Here is a 24,733-nt window from a genome sequence, read left to right as displayed (position 1 = left end):
GACAGTGCTGACCGCACCTGCCATGAGGACACCCGTCTAAAAAGCCAGGCATAGTGGTGTGTCCTTATAACCTCAGCCCTGGGAAGGCAGAGACAGGGGCATCCGTGAGGCATGCTGACCAGCCAGCCTAGCCAATCGGTGAGCTCTAGTTTCAGCAAGAGACCTTGTGCCCAAAAGACTGGACTGATTGAAGAAGACACTCAGTGTCAATCTCTGGCCCCCACATCCATGTACGCACACAAACATATATGAACACGCACACACATGCATATACACACTCATACACATTCACACCCATCTATGCAGGCACACACAAGACAAATGCATGCGTACATGTATGTGCACATGCATTTACACATACACACGCATACATACACATACGTGCACACACAGGAATGCCAGTAAGGCTGCTTGCAGCCTTTGCGCTGCTGCCAAGTAATTCTTCCCTGGGAGGCCAGTCCTAGAAAATTGACAATAAAATCCTCTTACAATGTTGTTAAATGTCCCCTAAGAGGGAAACCGCCCTGGGGGGGTGGAGGAGCTTGGTGGTGCCATCAGTTCTGTTGGTGAGGGCTGAGGAGTGTGAGCCGAAGAGAAGATCGAGAAAGATTAAACAGGAAGATAGCTAGAGAAAACAAAGCTCAGCTAGATTCTGGGTGACACGGAGGACGTGTCTTGCCCCCAGGAGATGGATGGGAATGAGGAACTGTTATTTCAGAAAATGAAAATTCAGTGGGAGGTAGATGCCCAGTCCTGCGGCTGTTGGTGGAAGTGTGCAAAGAGAAAGGCAGTATTGGGCAAATCTGAGGAGTGTGTGACAGGCTCAGCGCAGACATCACCGGTCAAGAAAGCAGCCCGGGAGAGAAAGGAAATGGCCTACATTTATGTAGCACGTGCTGTGTGTCAGACACTGTATGAGTGGTTCATATGTTTATTCAACCCTTCTAACCACCTACCAGCAACCTGTCATTGTCATTCTATACAGCTGGATGTAGAGGCTTGGAAGGGGCAAGCGATGTCTGCTGGGTGGGAAATGGAAGCACTATGTCACCCCATGCCCACCTGCTCAGTTTCACTCTTGCCTGCTGTGCTGAGCCGGGATTTCAGGGTGATGAGGTTCTGTCATCAGAGAGAGGAATTCTGGGATCTGGGTGCTCACACAAGGTTTGAAAGAAATGTGCATCCTACCCTGTGAGAAGGTCAGGGTTTCAGTGTTCACAGGAGAGCCACACAAAGACTGAGAAGATATCGTGGAAAAGCTAGAGATGATGAGAGGTCCATGTTGAGGGCTCAGTTCAAGAGTCCCTGGGCCTGGACTGGGAGCAGAAGCAGAAGATGTGAGAGGCAGCCAGGGCAGGTCTGAGGTCGACACGGGGTAGGAAAAGCTACCTTCTCCTGAAGAACAGGAGTTCCTCAGGGTCCAGATGACCCTACTACTCATGGCCAGGGTCTGGTGGCTTGGCCACTACACTAGAGTCCTGTTCCTAGAAAACAGTATCATACCAGGGTACCAGGAAAGTCAGTATCATACCAGGGAGGAACCCTGGTGCTGCTGCTGATCCCGGTCTGTATCAGCAGAGGAAGAGTTTAAGTGCTGATGAATTCAGCAGTAAAAGGACAGACTGGAGTGAAACCAAGCAGACAGGGGACTACAGAAGAGCCCTGGCCAGTCAGAAAGGGCCGGTCAGTGGTTCTGGTGCTCCACTGTTGTCAGGACTGGCAGAGTTGTCTGGATGGGAGGCAGAGGACACCCGAGTTGTAACATGTTAGGATGCCCCTTTCAAAGGCCCACCAATACAGATTCCCCAAAATGTACAGACATTGCCCAGGCAGGGCTGGAGGAGATTTGCGCATTCGACAGAACTGAAGAATTTGATGTGTCCCAAGTGGTTGGTTAGTGCTCAGAATGAGAGAAAAGCTAAATGCTATTTTAGGGGCACAGCATAATTTGCTCAAGTACAAATTTAGTTTTAGAAATATCCTGGATTCTGTGGTATCTGAAGGGTCTGTAGCATTCTTCCTACGGGTGTGTGACCCATGTCTACAGTCTTCCCAATGTCATTCCCATGCCTCGAAGCTAAGTATGAAAGCTCTGGGCTCTGGGCCCTGAAGGCAAACTCACAGGAAAGAGCCAAGTACCAGTGTGGGCTGCTGCATGCTGTGCAAACCCTCACAGTGCCGCCCCCCCCCCCCCAGCCTCATCAGTAATGTGGAAAGACTCATCTTTGTCAACTTCTAGTTAATGCTTTTGATTGCCTACCCGAGCCATCCACACAATATGACCTGCAAATGCTGGACACGTGGGTAATGCTAAAATCTACTGCAGCAACTCGATCGCAGCAGAAAGAAACAGCTGAAGTCAATTTTAATAAAATCTTTTACTTAATCCATTTATTTGGTGTGTCCTCTTACGGATAACCCAACCTTCTCATGTCAATTTAATCATTATCTATATTGTTGCCTTCTCTTTTGTTCAAAATCTTGGAGATCTTGGATGAATTTTATACCTGACAATACACTTTAGTCCAAACTGTCTTCCTTCAAGTACTTAAGATCTGTGTGTGACCAGTGGCCATCTGAGTGGACAGTGAAGATCTAAGCCCCTTGTCTGAGATTCCAGGGGAAAGTTAGTTATTACTCTGAACTTGAGGACAGGTGGTCACGTGTCCCCGACTGAGGCCAGCTGTACAAAATACCATTTGTGGTTCTCTTCCCACCTCAGCTAGTCTTCATTACAAGAGAGAAAGTACTTAACAGACATTTGTCTCTTAGGGAGGCCTCACACGGGCCATTTATTGACAAGAGCAACCAACCTAAAAGGCTGACATCCAACCATGCCTGTATCTATATGAAAACAAAACAAATGGAACCCAAGTTTGTGAGGAAAAGGAACTTTCAAAAGGCAACAGACCACCAATAAGGAATTATTGGGTTCAGTCACAGCAATGAAAAGCTCAGGATTGAAGTTTAGTTTTTATTTCCTATGTTTGAGATTCTCATCTCAGACCCTGCAATTCCATTTTTCTGCTTAGCTGCATGTAGGCTGGCTTCAGGGAGACATTACAAATATATATATATATATATTTTTTGAGATGACATCTTGCAAAAATCACTGAGTCGATTTTTGAGGGCAAAAAAATATATATAAGAAAATTCAGGTGCTTGGAAATAGCTTAATGTGTAAAGGGCTTGCCTCGCAGACATGAGAACCTAAGTTCAACCCACAAAATGTTAGACATGGTACCACGTGCCTATAATTCTTGCACTGGGAAGGTAGAAAATGGCAGATCCCTGGCATGGCTGGCACATGTCCCAGTGACAGACCCTGTCTCTCAAAACAAGATGGGAAGCTCCTGAAGAAAACATACTCAAGATTGGCCTCTGGCCTCTGTACAGTGCTTATATACACAAACTGGCATACACGGAAGGGGTGGGAGGGAGAGAAAGAGAGACAGAGTCAGAGAGACACAGATTATTCAGTGCAGAAACCTGACCCATCCTAAATGGAGAAGGAGAGAGGAGACAAACTTGCACGCGTGGCCTGCAGTCTAGCTATGCACTGCTCGTCTCTGGCACCTGAATTTCTTCCACCACCCCGCTCCACCCACATACAGATGGCAGTAAACCGTTCTAAACTGAATCCTATGTTAGAACCATTCCAGCTCAACCAGCCACAGTGTGATGGCAGAGGGCTTCTCCAGGCTTCCGGAGACACCCTCCCTCAGAAAAAGCAGTTAAAGCTCTTCTCTGTGATGAATGGTTGTTGGATTGTCTTTCATCCACATCTTAATGACTGTTTGCACATTCGGGCCACAACAGATACAGAGTCTGATGGTACCTTCAGAAGTAGATAGAAGAGGTGACTCAGGAGGTTGCAGGTGGCATCGGTGGCAACATGGCCTCCCTCTGTGACAGTGGGTGTCAGCCTGACCCTGGCTGCCTGGAAGTCTTTTGAAGCAAGTATACCGAGAATGTCTGGGCAGAGCAACAGGCAACTCACCCCTGGCCTCCGATGCAGTGTTCTCTGAGATAGCTTTGTTCCAAAGCAAGCACACGGCAAACCTCTGCCCACAGCCTGGCCTCATCAGTGTGATCAGCCACTGAACTCAGGGTTGTGTTACCCACCACTTAATGTCTATATTAGCGCAAAGACCCATTAGTGCCCCATGTTCACAGGAAAGCTCAGCCACTCTGGCATCTTGGAGGGTACCTTCTCAGAAGAGAATTGCTGAGTGTGTTTCATGGACACTTCCTAGTCCTCAGGTAGAGTGTGGCGTTCGAGTCATCGGTTTCATTGTTCCGTTCTCCCCCTTTCAAAAGCCAAGGCACCGGGATGTAATTTGGAGTTGTAACAGTTGTGAGTGTGCTGCCCAGAAAGACTTGAGAGGAAAAGTCCTTGAGGACAGAGGGAAAGTCAGAATGTGTCAGTCAGGTGTCAGAATAAATGGGAGAAATGGGAATGACAAAATGAGGGTCAAGTCTCACAGGAAAGAGAGAAGCTTGAAGCAGGTGCTCATTTCCAGAGCTTCAAGGAAGCCAAACTGAAAAGTTTTCTCCCCAGATAAATAAAAAATAGCAGCAGCTTAAATGCACAGCAATGAGAAAAATGGGTGGTTGAGATGCGGCATAACTCTGTGACAGCTATTATCAAAGACTTCACTACACTAGCTATACTATTTGGCTATACTAACAAAATAACTCAGTGGTAGAGCACTAGTCCAGCATGCTAGAGGTTCTGTGGTCTCCAGCATTGGGGAAAAAAAGATCAACGACTTATAAAAGTGATCCAGGTATAATTTTGATAGCACATACAAAATACAGAGTATAAAATGGTGTCTGCATTGTAATAATAAGACACCCATAAGCCTAGAAAATTGACCTAAACTACAAGATATTTTTTGTTTGTTTGTTTGTTTGTTTTTTGGCTTGGTAGAATAATGAGTGATTTCTGTTGCTTTGTGTATTCTTTCTGTTTCTGATATTCTAAAATCTCTGTGAAGCATATAGAACACTGGTATAATCAGGTGGAAATCCAGCCAGGTGTGGTTGCATAAAGTTGAGTGGATGGCTATTTAATACTCACTGCTCACCACTTTCCTGACAGCAGTAAATTCCGGTTTTGCTCAAAAGGCTTTCTTTCCTCCCAGGATAATGAGATCCCGTGGTCCTATTTGACTCTCACAGGCATTCTAGGAGTGAGGCACTAATGTGAAGAAACTGTGAAAACAGCCAAGGGCTAATGCCAGCAGGACATATGGGCATCATGAGGCATCGTGATGGCCACCGTGTCTGTTTGCAAACCCATTGGAGCGTAAGGAATGAGAAACTGAGCACCGATGTATGTGTTGCTAAGGCTCAGAGCCCACAGGAAATGGAAACTGTGTGATGTGGCCAGCTCTTAGCTACACACTGCTGGAAGGGCTCAGGGAGCCCAGGTTTGAACCGTGGCTATGCTAGTTGCAATCAGCCGCAGGTTTTCCTTTATGGGAGGCACCTTGGAGCATGTACTGGCTGCGTCCTGCAGCTGCTCTTGGAGCTGATGTTCACTCTGCTCCATTCGTAGTGGAGTAGGTGATGGGGTACCACATCTGGATGCAGCAAGAAGAGCCAGAGGCTTGCTGAGTCGCTTAGTCACCTGTGAGCAGCTGTGTGGTGCCAGGGACTGGGCTGGGGCAAGGATCCCTATTCTTAACCTCCCAGAATCCCCCAGGAGGCCTGGCATTTCTTTATACTATTTTCTTTTCCTTTTTCACCATGTTTGATAATTAGTTTTGATTATCATGTTAAGCAGATTAAGAAACACCTATGGAATTAGTGAGGTGCACCTCTGGATGTGTCTGTGATAGTGTTTCTGGAGAAAATCATATCCTGAGGCCTCTGACACAATCAATGGCTTAATCCTTTAATAGGATCTTTAATAGGATCTTTAGTAGGATGGCATTATTGGGAGGTCAAATAAGTAGGAGGTGGAGCCAGGCTGGAGGATATAGCACTGAAGAAATGTTCTTGGGGGCTGTGTGTGCCCTGACCTCTTTCCTGTGTTGCCCCTTCTCTCTGCCTATATTTTTAAAAGAGAAAAAAACAAACAAACTCCAGTAATTCTCACTAACTCACACACCCTAAAATATTATAAGAAAGTCCCTGAGGCTACCCTGAACTCAGGCCTCTAAGTCTCCTCCTGTCCATCAGAAGAGTGCCTCAGCCACATGTCTCTGCCACTGTTATGTCCTACCCAAGCACATGAAGCCAGGGACCTCAAACAATTATTTTTCCTTAAGTTGTTTATGTCAGGTATTCTGGTCACAGTGACAGTAACATACCATGCAGGCTTCATCTCGTATAAACTGTGCACATCCACAAGTAAATAATTCTCCCCTAGGACCCCAAATCAGCAGGTGGACATGCCACCAAGCCCAGATATGCCTCCACATCTAAATGTGAGACCCAGCATGCTAACCCTTGGATAAACCTGTTGGCTAACATACCTGACAACGAAGCTGCCTGAGGGTTGAGAAGGCAGATACAAACACAGCTGACAAAGTTAGAGATCCTGTGTTTGGCCAGGAGTTACTGAGCTGAACTGGAAAGCTAAACACCTATATATTAATTACCTTTCCAGGGTCCCAGGAATTGACTTGTCCTACTATCTGAAGGTTTGTAGAGACAGTGAGAAACACAAGTGTTTGTGAAATGTCTAACAAAGTCATTTCAGTCTTTCAACTCAACTGCTTTCAGGGAAAAGCCAGCAGGGGCAGTTGGCAGGCATTTAATATAAGAAGCGGGGATCAGTCAGATGTGGTGGCCGAGGACTGGAAAGGTGAAAGTGTAAGCCCTGGAGCTCTGTAGCCCACCTGTGACATGAGACCTAAGGCCTTTGTCAGGAAGGAGCAGGACAAACCTGGATTCTTCAGCGATAAAAAACATACAGAAACCTCAACTGGACTCAGTGTCGCTGGGCTGGAGCTCCATTGCTCTGTCCCTGGGGCAGGATTAGAGGTCAAAGCAGGCTGAACTGCTCCCAGAATCACCATGCAACCCCTCTGGGCAGGTGTGGGTTGTGGTCTGTCATAGAGAAGAAGGGTACCACATTCCACTTCTGGCCACCATAGGCTTGGAGCCATATCATAATGCAAATATGCATTCAGTCCCACTTCAAACATCACAGTTTCCAGCTAAACTGTTGTCAGGTATACTTTCTGGTGTGTAGGAACTGGTAGCCATTTCAAACTAATTGCTAGAATTATAAACCCATTTCTCTCCCATTTTTATCCAACACTGTTTACACAATGGATGTTTACTGAGTGATTTACCATCTCTGAAAGTCATTGCTGAAATATTGAAATAATGATTACCAAGAAACCCTGATTTTGTAGGTTCTGAGTATGTATCAAAATCTAACTGTACTCCTGTTAACCACAGAACTTGATAACAAACCATTCATCCTAATTCTCTTAGCCCTTACAAAGTGATTAACAATGCAGATAGGGTCCTTTATTAGAGAACCTCTGAGCAGCAAAATGGAAAGGAAAAATCAAGTTGCCAATCATAAAATCACATTTAGATACATCTGATTTTTGTCTGGTTTCCATTTGAGGACTCAGTGGTGCCATTGGAAGCTGCCATGGGCCAACCAATGTTTCTGAGGTCTGGGATGAGATGGTAGTGATAAACTGATGAGTTTTTTCCAGGCTGTCTTTGTAAATTAGGGATTCTGTCAAGGCAAGACCATTTGTCTACTTTCATTGTCATCACTTTAGTAGAAAGGTGTTAAATTGAGGTTATTGGCCCACGGTGGGATTGGATTTAGGCTAAGCAGACATGTGTTGGATGCTTCATCTACTTGGTCCAGTAGCATAAGGTGGTTGCTTACAGGTGTATGTTTCTGTGGGGTTGATGTATGCCAAAGGACCTGTGTTCTGAGTTAGTACCATACATTATGCATCACTGTATGCTTAGTAGTCAGCGTGAGAGCCCAACATCTTGGAGTGGCCTACCCAGGAGTGAAGTGACCTTTTCCTCTTGGCTCCAGAATTGATGGGAGACCCTGAAAAATATCTTACACTCAGTCTTCTAAGAAGGCTCAGAGGATGTCTTCCAGAAATGATCAATGAAAGCTCAGAACTTGTAATTAATTTTCTCAGAGCAGCTGAGCCACTTCCACACCCTCTACATCTGCGACTGTCAGGATAGCCAAACCACCTCAGTCTCCTGTGACCGTTTTACACACCAACTAAAACTCAGTTTCAAAAATAACATTTTTTCCTCATTGTGAAGCAATACATTTTGCTTATGAAAACTTTGAAAAGCGTAAAGAAAAATAAAATAGATTTTAACCTCATAGTGTTTTAAGCCCTAAGTTGGATATATCTGTAGTTAACATTTTGACACTTCCTGGTTTTTCTCTGAATAACATATTTTACACAAACATTTGGTCACATTGTATATTACTGTTCTGAAAATGGATTTCCCCCCAATATGCTATTCACCTCATCTTTAATTGGTCCATAGTAGTTCACTGAATGAGCACATCATAATTTCTTTGCCCTGGTGTTAACACCGCAGCTGTTCCCAGGTTTTGATAATAAGTGGCCATGTTGTCTTCCATGTTCACGACATTTTCCTTATGTCAAGCACATAAACTCCTATTGTGCTATTTCTGGACGAAGTGATTTATGCATTCAAAGATTTATTCTTATTTTACAGATGTGAGTGTTTTGCCTACATGTGTGTATGTTTGTTTGTATTATGTATGGATACACACCACATGTGTGTGGTGCCCATGGGCAGTGGATCCCCGATAACTGGAGCTACAGACAGCTGTGAGCCACGGTGTGGGCACTGAGAACCCCATAAGAACAGCAAGCTCTTAATCGCTGAGCCATCCGTCCAGCCCCAGATCTTTGTCTTTAAAGTTTTGATAGACATAACCTCCTTGTTCTCACAAAGGTTGTTAGTTTATATTCTTACCAAAAGCGCATAAGCCTACTCTTAGCATCAGTAAACCTTATCCTTGCGAAACTGACCTTTGAACACACTTGTCTGAATAAGTTGATGGAGACTCACAAGCCTTTTGAAAATATGCTCACTGGTTGTTCTCACCTTCTTTTTGTGAGTCACCTGCTCGTGTTTTTTTCCCATCTTCCTCTTAGGGTATTTGTCTTTCTTACTCATTTGCAAGTATTCCTTGAGGGCATTTGGTTCTGTGATACATGTAAAAAGTATTATTCTACTTTATCATTTGCATTTCATGGAAGTTTTGACACTTTTTTTTTAATTGTGTGTGAAAAACCATCTACGTTTTCTTCATTCAAGATGTCTTGCTATCCAAGCTTAACACTGGGGCCAGTAAGACAGTCCACTGGCTGCCAAGGCTGGTGATCTGAGTTCAAGTCCTCAGGCCCCAGATGGCACAGGTGTGCCTGGGTGCACACGCATCCACATTCACACATAGATAAACAAATGCAATAAAACATTCTGAAAATGACCTCCTCAAGTCTGTACTTTCTGTTATGTTTTTATTTTTTGCATTCGAACCTTTGCTATATAATTGAAAGGCCTGGCTCTGAATTTAGAAGGTTCCCCCCCCCCTTAAGGATTAGCTGTTTGTCACAAATCTATTTGCTGATGATCTGTATTTTATTTGGTAATTTGAGCTATGGTTTGTCAGGTGATAATCTTGAGAAAATTTGTGTCTATGTGGTAAGTGCTGGTTTTGGCTTCACTTGTTCCACTTATTCCTGGGCCTCTTATTACTCCTCCTTATTTCTCTTTGCAAATATCCTCAAAAATGTTTTTCAGGTGACGTGTGACATTATTTTATTAAGTTTGTCAACTTTTCTCAAGTCACGGAGTGCTAATTGGCCTTGAAATGGATGCTCAAGGTAATCTGGGTAAAGTGGGCCTGCTTCAAGCACTGCATCTCTCCGTGCTACTGGCTGCCTCCCCGGGTTCCTCCAGATCTCCTCAAGGAGTCCATGTTATCAGATAGTTTGCTTGTGTGGGACCCACCTATTGTTATTTGTTATGCATTTATTCCTAGAGATTCAGAGGGATTCCGTGGCAGATGAGCAGTATTCCCCTTACAGTTCCCAACTGCTTATACTGGCAACTCAGGAATCCTTTTGAAGTATGAGTATTGTGTATAGAGAGAATACACATTTATATATGTATATAGAGTATATCCGTGTGTATGTGTACACACACGTATATGAATAATAACATCCCTGAACGATGGAAATCCAAACATTATATATATATATTGTGTGTGCGCGCAATGCACACACATACTCTATATACATGTATGTATTTATTTTCTCTCTACACACTATATATGCATATGTATGAATATATATGTATAGACATAGAGAGAGAGAGACATACTGGTCACCCCATTGAAGATTTTTCTTCATTTTAATGAGAGGCAAAAAAGACTGGGACCTCCCAAATGGACATTTTTTTTATTATTATTCTTTAAAGCACCACACATTTAGAAATAGCACTCCTCAGATCCCGTCCTCTCAGGGCTAAGATAGAATCTCACAATAGTGCATGCCAAGCGAGACGGGAGCGAGCGCTCACATCCGGGACCGCACTGATGCCCTCATATCAATGCCCTCCGGCTTGAATAGAAGCGTGTCAGGTTTCCTGGCGGCGACACTGAAGCGTGACCTGCCACAGCACGGTGCCCAGTGCCCACCATTTCTCTTTGCTCTCTTCCGCTTGCCTTACAGTGCTGCAGACCCTGGCTAGCCAGGCCGATCTCTATCCGAATACAGCAGCCAGTTGTCTCTGACAGTGCAGAATCTATGCCTTACAGAGGAAAACACATGCAAATATTTGGAGCCTTGGCCTTCAGAAATGATTTTCATTTACACAGCACAGCAGTTTTGTGTGGATGTGTGCAGAAAAATCTGACATTTGAGGAGAATTAGACTCTGCAAGGACAAAGGCGCTTTTCTTTCTTTTATACTCAAGGACAAGGCTTTGCATCCAACTGGAAAAGAGTGCCCCCAAAATAAGATCGTCATTAATTTTCATTTGTTATGAGCATATATTAGATTAGCTTGGTTAGTTAAACTAAAAGGGTTGTGGCAACTAAGCACTTTCTTTTTCTTCCATCTTTAGTTGTACTAATTAATGGTCATATACATGTATACAATATATGTCATCTCCTGGGATCTGAGCAGCCTCAGAGAAAGGAAACTTTGATGGCTGTGGGCATCATAGCATCAGGACGTTTAAGGTCTTTCCATGATTTATAACATCTCTGAACAATGGAAATCCAAGCTGTATCTAGTGTCTTAGTTACTTTTCTGTCCCTGTGATAAACAGCCTGACCACATACTTTATGTCAGGAAGAGTTTGCTGGGCTTCCTGTTTCAGAGGATGAGTCCATGACCGTCATGGCTGGAGAGTGGCAGCAAAAGAGTAAGCATGGCTCTAGAGCTGAGAACTTACGTTTTGAGACACAACTAAGAAACTGAGAGAGCTAACTAGGAATGGCATGGGCTTTTGAAACCTCAAAGCCCACTGACACACCTCCTCCAATAGGGCCTAACACTTCTGAATCCTTTCAAAACAGTTCCACATATTTTAAACATATTGCCTATGGAGGACATCCTCATTTAAAACACCGAACTGAGGCTTAGTCTTTCCATTAGATTTAAAAAAAAGAAAAATCATACTGATAGCCTTCTATGTTTCGGTTTTCTGAAATATACACTTCCACTCTTAACTTTATAAATATTTGGGTTTCCAGTCACTGAATTAATTGCGAGCCCTGGAATCTCCCGCTCTGACACACACACACATCTCACCAGCTTCACAAGATATGTGTACAACATGTCCCCTTGAATGGTTCCATGTTGTAAGTCCATTCCCACCTAATATTGGTACTAGACCACAGCTGTTGTCTTTCATGATGTTTTTCCAAATTGGGTCCCCAGAAAGACAGCATGAAGGACTAACACATTGGGCCCAACTCAGCCAATCAAGTGCTCCTCTCCTGACTGTATTGGATACATTGAGATTGTTCATAAAATATTTCTCTAAAAATATCCCAAATTAAAAAAAAAAAAAAGAAAACCAGGCATGGATGTTTTCGTGGGGTAGACTTTCCGTAACTAACCAGGTTGTATCAGCCATTCCAGGGCCATTGACATCTTTGCAAATGGCCGGCTCTTTGTCATCTTCATTCTTCGCCAACCACTTGGATTCTCTAGCCAGACGGATTAAGAATTAGAGCTTTGTTGCTAGATCTGACCTAGCTTCATCAACTCTAACTATGAGCTGAGACCATTTATAAAAATCTCACTCTTAGCTTCTGCGCAAGAGGAGTATGTTCAAGAGTAGTCAATCTGCCCCACCTTTCCCTGTCTCCCTCCCATTCTTTGTATAATTTTGGTACATAAGGTTTCATGCATGGTATTTATCTTAGTACTGATTCATTTCAACCAAGCTTCTCATAGTGCCAAGATGGCTGGTTCATGGCCCACACTTCGAGCAGCTTCTCTGCCTCCATATTGTTGATGTGCGGATGGTAGAAGTCTTGTTGGTGAAGGGTTGGCCTGTGCATTGTAGGATGGCTAACAGTATGCCTAGCCTCTGTGCTAGCTGCCAAGATTACTCCCTCCTCCTTATGACAAATAAAAATGTCTCCAGATATTTTCACATTTCTTCTATGGGCAGAATTACCCCCGATGAGAAATACTACCCTAAGTGATCCTGACCATTGGCCAAGTGTGAGATCTGGTCTGCAGTATGATTTGTTTGTATGTTTGAATTATCAAAATTCCATTCTCTGAAGTGATCTGCCCCAGAGTATATGCCACAAAGGACAGAGGAGTTCTCCTGTGCACTACTGTATCCACAGCACCCAGAAGACTTTGGGGTGTTTAGTGGCCATCTATTGGCTATTCAGATCCATTAAATCCATGACTGTGTTGGTGGCAGTGAGCAACTGTACTCCAAAACTGCAGTAGAGTCTTGCGGACTAGAGTATGAAGTTACATTTGCCCCATGCCCTGTCTTCACGCTGACTTAACTCCTGTTAGCAAAGGTTCCCACCACTCAGGCAGACGCCCTGTCAGCTGGTTAATGGTCTGTGAAACTTCAATGCACCGGGGAATGCCACTCCTCCAGATGAAGCCTTCAGCTGGAGAGAGAATCTTAATCCACGACTTCAAAGGTGACCCTTTTCTCTTACACTTTAAGAAAGCAGAGTCTTAGTTACCTATAGCAGTTCAGGGTGAAAATCAGCAATATGACATAAGCACCCTGTTCCCTCAGGGGAAGACAATGGCTCCCCTTTCAATGGGACTTGAACAAGCAGGTATATATTAAGGGCCAGTTACCAGAAGCCTCTGGCTAGCCCAGGATTTCTCTTTCACTGAGCTACTTTCTTCAGTGCTGCTTTTCCATTCCTGAGCTCAAATGGTCAGCCTCTTCTTCCTGCCCCCTGGGGCCCCTAGTTCTCTGCCCACAGGTCTGATTGCAAGGTTGGTGCCAGACACAGACGCACAAATATACATTATCATTTCCTCCTCTCTGCCAACAACTCCCAACCATTAAGAGGAGGGATTCTTTATGAATGTAAAAGCCATTTCAGGCTTTTGTGTTTTTCTTTAGAATATGTGTGTAAAATGCCCTTGGGAAGTAGTAATTCCTGTAAACGTGCAGAGCTGCTAAACGGTTTCTTTATGCTCCCCACCCCCAAATTCTAGGGTTCTTCAACCATTAGCTATTGTAGACTTGATTATTCTTTCTCAAGAGCTGTATTTAAACCACAAAGAGCAGCTCTAGGAAACAGAAGCACAATTGTTGCACACACCATACACACAAAAAGTCCCACATGGAATAATTGGGGATTAGACCGGAACATTCAGCTTCACCCTTTATGCCACATACCTGGGGCTGCAGATGCCAACGAGTTCAAGGGGTGACAGGCTTTGTGGCCAGCCACCAGCTTCACTTGGAACACTGAAGAAGAACTTTTGTCTTTGGGTTGGGATTTGACGCCCCACGTGCCGAGGGTGCCACTTAGGAGAGGTCCAGCAGAGCTCAGTGGATGGAATAAATAGATGAATTAAATGCAACGAGGGCCCACGGATGCGAATGAGCACCTCTACCCGCCAGCTGTTTTCACAAGAGAAGCCTGAGCTGGACCTTCAAGATGAGATTGTCTCCACCCCAGCAGGAACCATTCTGCAGAGCCCCCAACTGTTTCAGTAGCTGGCTTCTCCAGAGAGCACAGGGCTGCTGCAAGGTTCGGGGTGCAGGCCCCATGTAGGACAGCTACAGGAAGAGGAGCCTGGGGTCTCTGAGGACTTTGCGTGTAGAAGGCTGCCTGAGGGCTGGTTGGTGGGAGGATGGATGAATCTGACCCAAAGGCACAGGAAGCCTAAATATGAGGCTCAATGGCTGGGCAGGCAGCACTGGGGACCTCTTTAACTGCCTGGGTCTGCTTAGCACCTGTGCAGCGGGATCAGCGCTTTGTAAATATTCTCCCGCTGTTGTTTCTATTATTCTTGTTTGTTTTTCTTTTTGTCTGTTAATGGCACATCTGGGTCCTGAATTGGGTCTTCTGATCCTTCAGGGTTTTATTTTATTATTAATTTGTTTTAACATATCAGTCTCCGATTATCTAATTCAAGAGTTTTACGGTTTTGGCTAACTTCTTAAGCTGTAGTTTACTCTGTGTTGGATCCAGGTTTTTCAGCTCACTCTCTGTATCAGAAGGTTTAATCTTTCCTAAAGGAGGGCTTTGGGGGTATAAGATCAATGGGATCTATTGTGAGGAGCGCGCACAAAGCCTCACTTTGTCGGGCTGTTGCTCTGTGAAGCTAGGCTCTTTAATGGTGCTGGTGCTGCATGCTTTGGTGTGGCTGCGTTTTACAGTGTTTGTCTTGGGAGTTCAACTCCAAGACTTTCCTGATGAGATTAACACAGATATTTGATTGAGTTTCTTTGTACTGGTCTTTCAGAGGTTTTTATGTATTTTTTTATTTTTATTTTTATTAATTACAGTTTATTCACTTTGTATCCCCCCTGTAGCTCCCTTCCTCCCCCTTCTCCACCCATGTCCCTCCCCAAGTACACTGATAAGGGGAGGTCTTCCTCTCCTTCCTTCTGATCCTAATCTATCAGGTTTCATCAGGAGTGGCTGCATTGTCTTTCTCTGTGGCCTGGTAAGGCTGCTCCCCCGTCAGGGGGAGGTGATCAAAGAGTAGGCCAATCAGTTCATGTCAGAGACAGACTCTCTTCCCATTACTATGGAGGCCACTTGGACACTGAACTGCCATGGGCTACATGTGTGCATTCATCTCCATGAATGGTCCTGGTTGGAGTATCAGTCTCAGAAAAGACCCCTGTGCCCAGATTTTTTGGTTCTGTTGCTCTCCTTGTGGAGTTCCTGTCCTCTCTAGGTCTTACTATTTCCCCCTTCTTTCCTAAGATTCACTGCACTCTGCCCAAAATTTGACTATAAATCTCAGCATCTGCTTTGATACCCTGCAGGGTAGAGCCTTTCAAGGGCCCTCTGTGATAGGCTCCTATCCTGTTCCCCCTTGTCTCCCTCTTCTGGTGTCCATCCTCTTTGCCTTTCTGAATGAGAATTGATATCTTAGCCAGAGTCCTCCTTCTTGATTAGTTTCTTTAGGTGTACAGATTTTAGTATGTTTATCCTATATTATATGCCTACTATCCACTTGTAAGTGAGTATACACCCTGTGTCTTTCTGCTTCTGGGGTACCTCACTCAGGATGATCTTTTCCAGTTCCTACCATTTGCCTGCAAAATTCATGATTTCCTTGTTTTTTATTGCTGAGTAATATTCCATTGTGTAGATGTACCACAATTTATTTTTCCATTCCTCAACTGAGGGGCATCTGGGTAGGATGATCTGAGAGTTTGTCTCTCTGATGAGCTAACGTGTAAAATAGATGCTGTGCAGACTTCATCCCAAAGTAAGGGCTCTCAGCTTTGGCTACCTACTGGGGTATGTGGGAGGTACCTTTTAAATCATCATGCCTGACTGCCCACCCCAATGAAATCAGAGTTCTGAGGCCAAGACTGGGACAGCTTTAGTTTGAGAACCTCTCCTGACAACCCCTGCCTGGGTTGTTTGTGTGTTTGGCCTGTGTTGATGATGACCCTAATGTCTATTACTCTGGGCATCCACAGAAGTATGTTGTGTTCGATAGTGGGTGTGAATTATAATGAGTGTCTGTCTTCAATTCACCAGCTCCAAAGATTCCTGGAACCACCCCAGGGTCTTAGCAAAAGCCCTCGAAGGGTTCTTGCTCTTCTCTTTGGTTCTGGGTCTTCACCACACAGCTGGGTGCCCTAAATTCTCCTTGGCAAGCCTAGAAGGGGTGTCAATGTGTGGAGAAAGCTGGAAGTCATATGTTCCTCTGACGCCAGGAGTCTCAGTCCTGCTGTATATCAGATCAAGACTCAGTATGTGCAGGGACAGGCGTGTAACCAGTTGACCAGTCATTCTCACATGAAATGAGGGAGAAGAAACAGGCTGTAAGATAAGGAAACTTCAGTATGCTCTCTCTCACACACACAAGTGTAAATTTTTGAAAAAAAAAAGATGTATCTGTATTTTCTTTAACATTTTAAAGCTCGCTCTAAGAATAATAAAATGATTCTAAACATAATACAGAAATGACTTTTTAAATATCCATTAAATAATTGTTCAAGAAAATACCTGTTTTTAAAATGGATATTCCTTCCTGCCATCCCATACTGATACTTTGGGGCCAGTGGACAAAGCAGGGAGATGTCTCAGCTGGGTTTTAAGAACTCAGTTCAAGAAGGAAAATGAAGGAGATCATTGAGTTAACTGGAAAAGGGCTAGCTGCTGTAACAAAAACAATCTCATTCTAGGGTCTTAACCCAAGTTTAGTGAGCTGGTAGCCAGATCAGGAGGCCTCCCCTTGTCTGTCACCTGGATACTTCCTACTAAATAGCCCTGAGTCTTGTCTTTTATATATGCCCCACAGAGGAGGGAGTGGGTACAAGCTAAGAAAGAGCATTTCTCTACTAGGCTAGACCACACACCCTTTCAGGCCTCAGAGCAGGGCCTCTTCATATGGTCTCTGGCCTGTGGGAACAGGTTCAGCCAGAGTTCAGCAATAGTTCACATGATAACACAGAACGGTCAAGTATGGCCACTGCCCTAGGAATACCTCCCACAGCTGGGCCTGGTCCCTGACTCAGGTGACAGGCACCACAGAGCTGAAATGGCATTCTGACGGTGTGTGTTCTTTTTCCTTCTTCCCACAGACATTGCCAATGGCACCAGTTCAGGGGGGTACCGCCCGCCTCCCAGAACCAAAGAAGTCATCATCAATGGCCAGACTGTGAAACTAAAATACTGTTTCACCTGCAAGATTTTCCGGCCCCCTCGAGCCTCCCACTGTAGCTTGTGTGATAACTGCGTAGGTGAGTAGACCCAAAATGCTACAAGAGTAGCAGATGCTAGGATGCCAGAATGCTACGAGAGTAGCAGTTCCTGCTAGGATGCCGGAATGGGGAGGTCCTGTCTTTATTGCTTGTGCTCAGGCTCGGTGGGGGCTACTGTGTCCATACATTTGTCTGTCTCTGATGAACACATTCACCCAGCCTGTACTCACCGCTCTGTTTCACTGTGGGGGGTTTTAACCCTGCCATGGATCTTCTTTCTCAGCAACTGGTCCTTTGTTCCTCCTGGATGCCAGACAAGCAGATACTTGAAATATAGCTGTTGCGGCCCTCGGTCCCTCCATCGCCTGACAGCTGGCTGCCCACAGAAAGCATGTACTTTGTGCATTCCCTCCCCTTCCCCATTGCTCAGGGGCCTCGTTTGGAGACGAGGGGGGTCTTGGATCTGAAGGAGGGAAATTGGTAGAAACAGCCAATTTCCACTTGCAGCTAGAGCTCAGACGGGGGGACAGGCAGAGGGAAGGTGCCAGCTCAGAGGTCCCTGGCTGTGTGTAGCCTGCTATTGACCCAACATCAGCTTCTCTAACTGACCTGGGTCCCAGACCCTAGGGTTCCTGGCAGGGCTTCCTGTTCCTTTAGACTGAGAGCTGGTCACCATAGCAATCCTCCATCCTAGGCATAGCTCCTAAGAGAAGAGGGTGACAATAAAGACAGAAGAAGGCTTGGCCAGACCATGGCAGGCTGCAGTTCCTGTAGCCAGACTCCACAGAGGTGACAGTGGAAATGTTGCCCCTCAGACCTGGAGGCAGAGGGGTACCCTTAAAGCAGTGTCTCCATCAGTAACACGTCATTGATTTCCATCGCCCTCCTTCAGTCTCAGAATGTGTAGTCTCAATTCCTCCTGAGGAAAAATAAACACATTTTACAGTGTAACTCCTGCTGCACCAAGAAATCAGATTAATCTTAAATTCCCTTTATCCTAACTTTAATAATCTGCAGCTTGATGCAAGGCTTATGTTTTTCCCTGTCTGTATTTGTCTTTGTTTTTATTAACTTAGATTTCTGTTGGTTTCTGATCCCCTGTGGAGAAACTTGGAATTTTCTTCTGCCATTCCCACCTAGCAAAGAACCTGTAGTTAAGACTGAGGGCTGTGACATAGGGTAGCTGGGCTCTGCATGCTCCCTGCGTGACTTAGACAAGCTGCTTAAACCGTGCCTCGGTCTCCTCGTCTCTACAGTGGTTGAAAGGAGACACAGACAGAAACCCACAAAGCAGGAAGAGTAGCGGCGGGCACAAGCGTTAGTTTCTGTCACTGCCACTGTTTCTGCTGCTGTTGCTACTGTCCCTGCCACCACCTGGATATTTTTGAGTGGCTCTCTCTAGGCAAGTCCCTGATATACATCTGCCCTCCTCAACCGTAATGACCGAAGTGTACCCTGTCCTCCATGCAGGGTGCATGGGGTTCCTATAAAGCCAGGTGAGCAGCTTGGTATGATTGGGCAGCACCTACCCCAGTGGCCATTCCACACTTACCTTGAAGACATTTGGGGCCAGACAGCATGGTGGCTTCATCCAGAAGGCAGCCCGAAGGAAGATGAGCAGCCTCAGGGCCTTCTCTTGGGTTGTAATTTTGACCCCTGGGTCTGTTACAGGATGAAATAGCCTATCACTTCAGCACTGCTGTTGTTTTTTATGTTCTCTCCTATGTGTGGTGGTGGTGGGGGGTTCTTATCCTAAGTTGCATTGGGATTAAATAAGAAATTGCTGTCTACAAATCTAGAGTGTTTACATCCTGATCATTGAGAAAATCTTTACCCATTTCAAAACACTCTTTGTTTCTGCTTTACTCCTTCTCACCAGTTTGTCTCAATCCTGTTTCCTGTCTCTGGGCTAGATCCATAATCATGCTTAAAAAGAGAGCCTCTCCCATCTCACCGTCAGTTATGCTTTGGAAAGTCCTGTTGGAGTCCTGTCACCTCATATTTTCATACAGTCACTCCCAATATGGCCCGCATTGCCCCATGGGTATGTGTGTCTCTTAAAGGAAACTGACAAATTGGATGTAAATCTTGCTGCCAGAATTATGTTTGAATTTTCACAGTTGATGGCATGTTTTTGCCAGAGTAAAACTGTTTGAATTTTCACAGTTGATGGCATGTTTTTGCCAGAGTAAAACAGTTTCCTCTGGTGGACTCTATCAATGGTAAAAGCTAGAGCCGTCGGCCCACAGTATACAGGAGGAAGGTGTGGCCCTTTCTGGGGACTTGGTCACAGCATCAGCCCAGCACCCACAGGCAAAGCTGGGCAATGTTCCATGGATGAGAGACACCAAAGGGAAAGGGAAAGGAGAGGCAGTGAAAAGGTCTGGGGTGGAGTCAGGAAGAGGAAGCCCAGCCTAAGGCCAAGGTCCCTCTCTATGGAGGACAGGGGAGGTGAGTAACATAGTCATTTTAAAATAAAGTGTGTGTGTTTACTTGGAACACACACACACACACACACACAGTGTTATCTAAGCCTACATAGCTTTGCTTTTTCCAGATAATTGTGCAACAACAGCCTTTGGCATGACTGATTAACAGGCCACAGATCAGACCTCTGCATTTGGGGAATAGAACGGAAAGCAAAAGTCTCCCACAGAGCAGTGTAATTGGAGCTTGCTGCTAGTGTATTTTTAGATAGAAGGTTTTTTACCAGAACAGTTCTACTTTTACAGTAAGTAAAAAGAGACAGGTGTGTTGGAAGCCCAGGTTAGAATCCCCACTTCCCTTCCCTTGTCAGGAGCAGCTTTGGGTCCTTACTTCCTAGGAATGGTGGATAATTGCTGTCTTGCATTAGGAGAGGAAATGGGGAAATGCAGATTTCTAAGTTAGCTCAGAAAATTCTTTTTCTTTGTTACATAAATTTTAAATAAGAGCCAAGTCTTAAGAGCCTTGCATTCTTAGTCGGGGGCTGAGGGAAGAGCTTCCTTGGGGGCTGAATGCTGGTGCAACCACAGAAAGAGTAGGCAGAACGGAAGGGCTGGGACCTGGCCTTCAGCACACAAGAGCCAGGGCTGCATCCTGCTCTTGTCACTGAAGAACCCTGGAAGCCAAGAAAGTTTTCTTGATACTCCCAACTGATTCCAAACCTATAAAACAAGATGAGCCTAGCATAGCTTGTGAGTTTCATCTAAGGAATAAGTGAGGTCATACCCACTGAAGAACTCTGCTCAGACACAGCACACACAAAGTATTGCCACCAACATACCCACCCCAAACTAGTAGTGCTGCTCCCAGCTCTCTGTTTAAAGCAAGATCCAGTGCCTGGGGAGATGGTTCTGTCAGTGATGTGCCAACTACAAGTGTGAGGATCCGAGTTCCGATCCCCAACGCCCTTGTGCAAAGCCATGTCCAGCAGTGTATGTCCCTAACCTGAACTGGGGACCTTCAGGTCCAGTGAGAAAATCTGCTCAAGAAAGTAAGATGGGGAGTGGCTGAGGAAGACTGCAGATTTTGACCTGTAGCCTCTATACCTGTGTATACATTCATGTATATACCCATATAAAAAGATGATTATACAACATGCGCGCACACACACACACACACACACACATACACGAATGAGGTTCATCCTGGCAGATAAGGCAGTGCCTTGCTTTACTGATAGAATCTTGACAACTCTCAGTAATAGAAGAGGACACATTAATTCTTTTCTGTCTCTCACATGGTTGTTGTTTAGCTGTGTGTCTGTCTATCTGTCTCTTTCTCTGAATCATTCCCCCCCCCCCGGGTGTTGCCATCAATCACTTCTGTACATCTGGAATAGACTATCTGAGGCTGTCTGTTCATCCTGGCAATCCTGGCACTTAGAGATGTTTTTACATTTATTTGTGTTGGGGAGAGCATGGGGTGTGTGTATGTCATAGCCTCTGTGTAGAAGTCCCAGGACACCCTGCAGGAGTCTGTTTTCCACCCGCATCATTTGTGTTTCAGGGGTTGACCCCAGATCATCAGGCTTTGCATCAAATACCTCTACCCACTGAATCATCTACTGGTCCCACAAAATATTTTTAAGCAACTAGTATCCAGGGCTCAGATCCACCCCGGCTCTCTTAGGACTTCTCATCTCTTAGATCAATAGGGCAAGGATGATGGAGGGAGCTGAGAAACAAAACAGAGGTGCTCTCATGAAGTGTTCTCAAAATGTGGATGGTCTACAGCCCCGGAAACCTGCTCTCTGTCTTCCCCTGACTGGCAGCCCAAAGGCTATTCTTTTCTGGGTCCATCAGTATTGGAAGAGGCAGCAGCTTTCAACACAGTTACAGCTGTGTTCTTCTCAGAAATAGAATTTTAATTTTGACATTATTTAATGTGTATGGACTCATGGACACCTGTGTTCCACTTGTGTTCCTGGTACCAGAAGAGGCCATAGGAGAGTGCTGGATCCCCAGAACTAGAGTTACTGATGGTTTTGAGCCATCATGTGAGTTTTGGGACTCAATCCCCATCTTCTTAGCTGCTGCACCATCTTCCCAGCCCCAGAAATGAGTATTTTTAATACAACCTCGATTTGTAATGAGAAGGTTCCCTTGAAATTAATCACACACTGTGGATGAATTAATAAGGATATTTTCTAACAATGAAGATGGGGGTTTGTAAGCTTCTGTAAACTGACTATCCAGGAGTCTAACTTTGCCTAGATGGTGGGATCTTAGCTATAAGATAAGAATGACCCTATGGAGCCATAGCAGCCTGGGACCCACTGTGTTCTCTGGGCTAAAAGACCTCCTCTGTACCTTCAGGACCCCGACTTCATGGGCTGAGAGGACAAAAGTGGTAGAACACAAAGCCCTCGGGCTGTGCCAGGCCACAAATGCCAGGCAGTGCCAGCCTCCTTCACTTGAGGCAAACCCTGGTCCATTGTTTTCTGTTTCCTTTGTCATTTCTGGTTTGCCTGACAACAGTGCCCAGAAGCCCTCTGTGGGCGCATGCATGTTGGTGCCTTTTGGGTGTTGCCTTCCCACCCCTCACTAAAGATGGTATGAATCCCGCCTTGTTGCCTCCCTTTCTTTTCATGTTCCCCTCCTGGGCCCATGGCCACACTTTACCATGTACTCTCTCCTACTCTGTCCCCTCTCACTGCTCTCGCAGCTTCCTCTGCGGTGTCAGCGCAGAGGGTGGCTCTCCTTGTGTGCAGTGTTCACTCCTGCTGGGTGCCCACCTCCACCACCATTAGACCCCAGGTGTTGCTTCAGGTGGTACCCGTGGCTTGGGATGGCAGAGACTTGGCTTGGCAGCTGCCTTTAAACACTGCCTGGGGCTCTGCGGTTACTCCTGAGGTATTTGGGTCTGGTAAGGGAGCTAATCTTTTTGACAGAAATTGTATCATGTGAGGGGGGTGGCATTCATTTCCTTCCTTGGAACCCAAGCGCACATGGCTCTACCATGTACCTCCTTGTTTCCAGAAATCTTACATTTCACCAACATTCCCTGAGCGTGTATGTGTCAGACACTGTGGTACCTTAGATGCATCAAAGTAAAAGTGAGTCCCTAGAGATAGTGTTTAAGAGTAGAGCGCACAGAACTCGAGGCAGAATGCATTGTCTGCTGTGCTCCACAGAGCAGAGACGTAAGGAATATCAGCATCAGCACACATGCACCCAATAATGCTCTATGAAACATATAAAGTAAATATTATTACAAAATCTAAGGATGGTCTTCTGTAAACAGGACCCTAGGAAAAAAATAACATCCCTCTTTTATTTTCATCATTTGCATCAACAGAATAAAAGAAAATAAAAAATATCAATGAAAAGTACTTGCATTATCAACTGTTTAGACTTCAAAAAAAAAGTCTCTGAAATCTTAAAAGCAGATAACGTACAAACTACATCTTCTGATGAAATCCACCACAAAGATGGATGTACAAACAGAAAAACACAGTTTTAAAGAAAGCTTTTCATCAGCTCTAATATGACAGTCTTCAATGATCCAGTCGTGACATATGTAGAAGATGACAATAGGAAGAACACAAAAGAAGGCCATGTAACATTCAGAATTATACATTTTAAATATAATATTTAGTCCTCAAAAATGTCAAGCATGTATACAGTGCATTTTTATTTTATTCACTCCTCTTTATCCCCAAGCCCTCCCGATGTCACGCCTTCTTCTTCTTCTTCTTTTTTTTTTTTACAACCCACTGGTTCTAATTAGTGTTGTCTGTACACACATGGCTGTAGCTATGGCTTCGCCAGACTGCAAGGGGCCGTGCTCCTGAGGAAGACTCCCTCCTAGCAGACATCAGCTGTCAAAAGCAGTTCCTCCAGGGGCGGGGGCTCACGTGCCCCTCCTGCATCACGCATGAGTACTGACTGACGTAATCCTGTGCAGGCATCCACAGCTGTGGCATAAGAGTCCTGTCATGTCCCAAAGACACCAGGCCCTGGCTCTTACAGTCGCCCCACTCCCTCCTCCACAATGCCTTGAACCTTGGGGACAGTGGGTGTGATAAAGAGGTCTCGTTTATGGCCGCCACAGTCTGCAGTCAGTTATTCTCTGCACTTTGACCAATTGTGACTCCCTGCATTAACCTACTTCCACTGCACAGAGACGCTGCTCTGATGAGTCTGAGAGCTGCGGGGGGAGAGAGAGATGAATTTAGAGGCAGTTTGATACTGTGTCCATTAGCAAAACAGTAGAGTAGGTTCATGTTCATCTTTTTTAAAAGGACATATAACTTGCCAGCCCTGAAATTTCTTCTAAGATATTTGTGGACCCAGCTGTGCTCTCTTGGGTCATAGCCATCCAATATTTTGCAAACCCTGACACACTGTTGGTAGACTTGGGCAGTGCTGAGCTATGAAATGGTGGGCGCTTCGATAAGGAACAATTGCTTGTGTGCTTTAATTTTGAAAGCTTAATACATACCTATATGTTTAAAGAAGAAAAGCCACGAAAATGGTTTGGCTCGTTGGAATATGCTATGTTTTATTTTCTAAGAGGCTGAACATATTTGAAATAAAGAACTAAGTGAAATGGAAAGAGTCTATTTTAGGGAGAGGAAGAATGTTTATTTTAAAATCCCATTCCAGACCTGTGCGGATGTAATTATTGTCTCTTTTGGATAAAGACGTGAAAAGACTCCATAGAAACAGTTTGTAGGAAGTCTCTGCTTTTGGACTGCCAGCCTGTGTTTTCATGCAGCTATTTACTTCAGGGGTAGCTCTCTGTGTGCTCCTTGTCTCTCACACACATGTAATGGATTTATAAGACTTAAGGCACTTATCACTATTGTCAATTTCATTGCCTTCCTGCAGGATGAGCT

At 45.0% G+C, this 24,733-nt stretch overlaps 1 protein-coding gene across 4 annotated transcripts in view; it reads left to right on the top strand.

Moving 5' to 3' along the window:
* Positions 1–24,733, top strand: part of Zdhhc14 (zinc finger DHHC-type palmitoyltransferase 14) — a 285,920-nt gene that overhangs the window by 157,730 nt on the left and 103,457 nt on the right. For all 4 annotated transcript variants that reach the window (XM_060373221.1, XM_060373220.1, XM_060373219.1 and 1 more), the window contains exon 3: positions 17,290–17,448. In XM_060373221.1, the coding sequence (XP_060229204.1) occupies positions 17,290–17,448 (159 nt within the window). The remainder of the gene's footprint in view (positions 1–17,289; positions 17,449–24,733) is intronic.

Source organism: Meriones unguiculatus, chromosome 20, assembly GCF_030254825.1.
Source record: "Meriones unguiculatus strain TT.TT164.6M chromosome 20, Bangor_MerUng_6.1, whole genome shotgun sequence".
Lineage (NCBI taxonomy): Eukaryota > Metazoa > Chordata > Mammalia > Rodentia > Muridae > Meriones > Meriones unguiculatus.
This window is presented reverse-complemented; position numbering and strand designations above follow the sequence as displayed.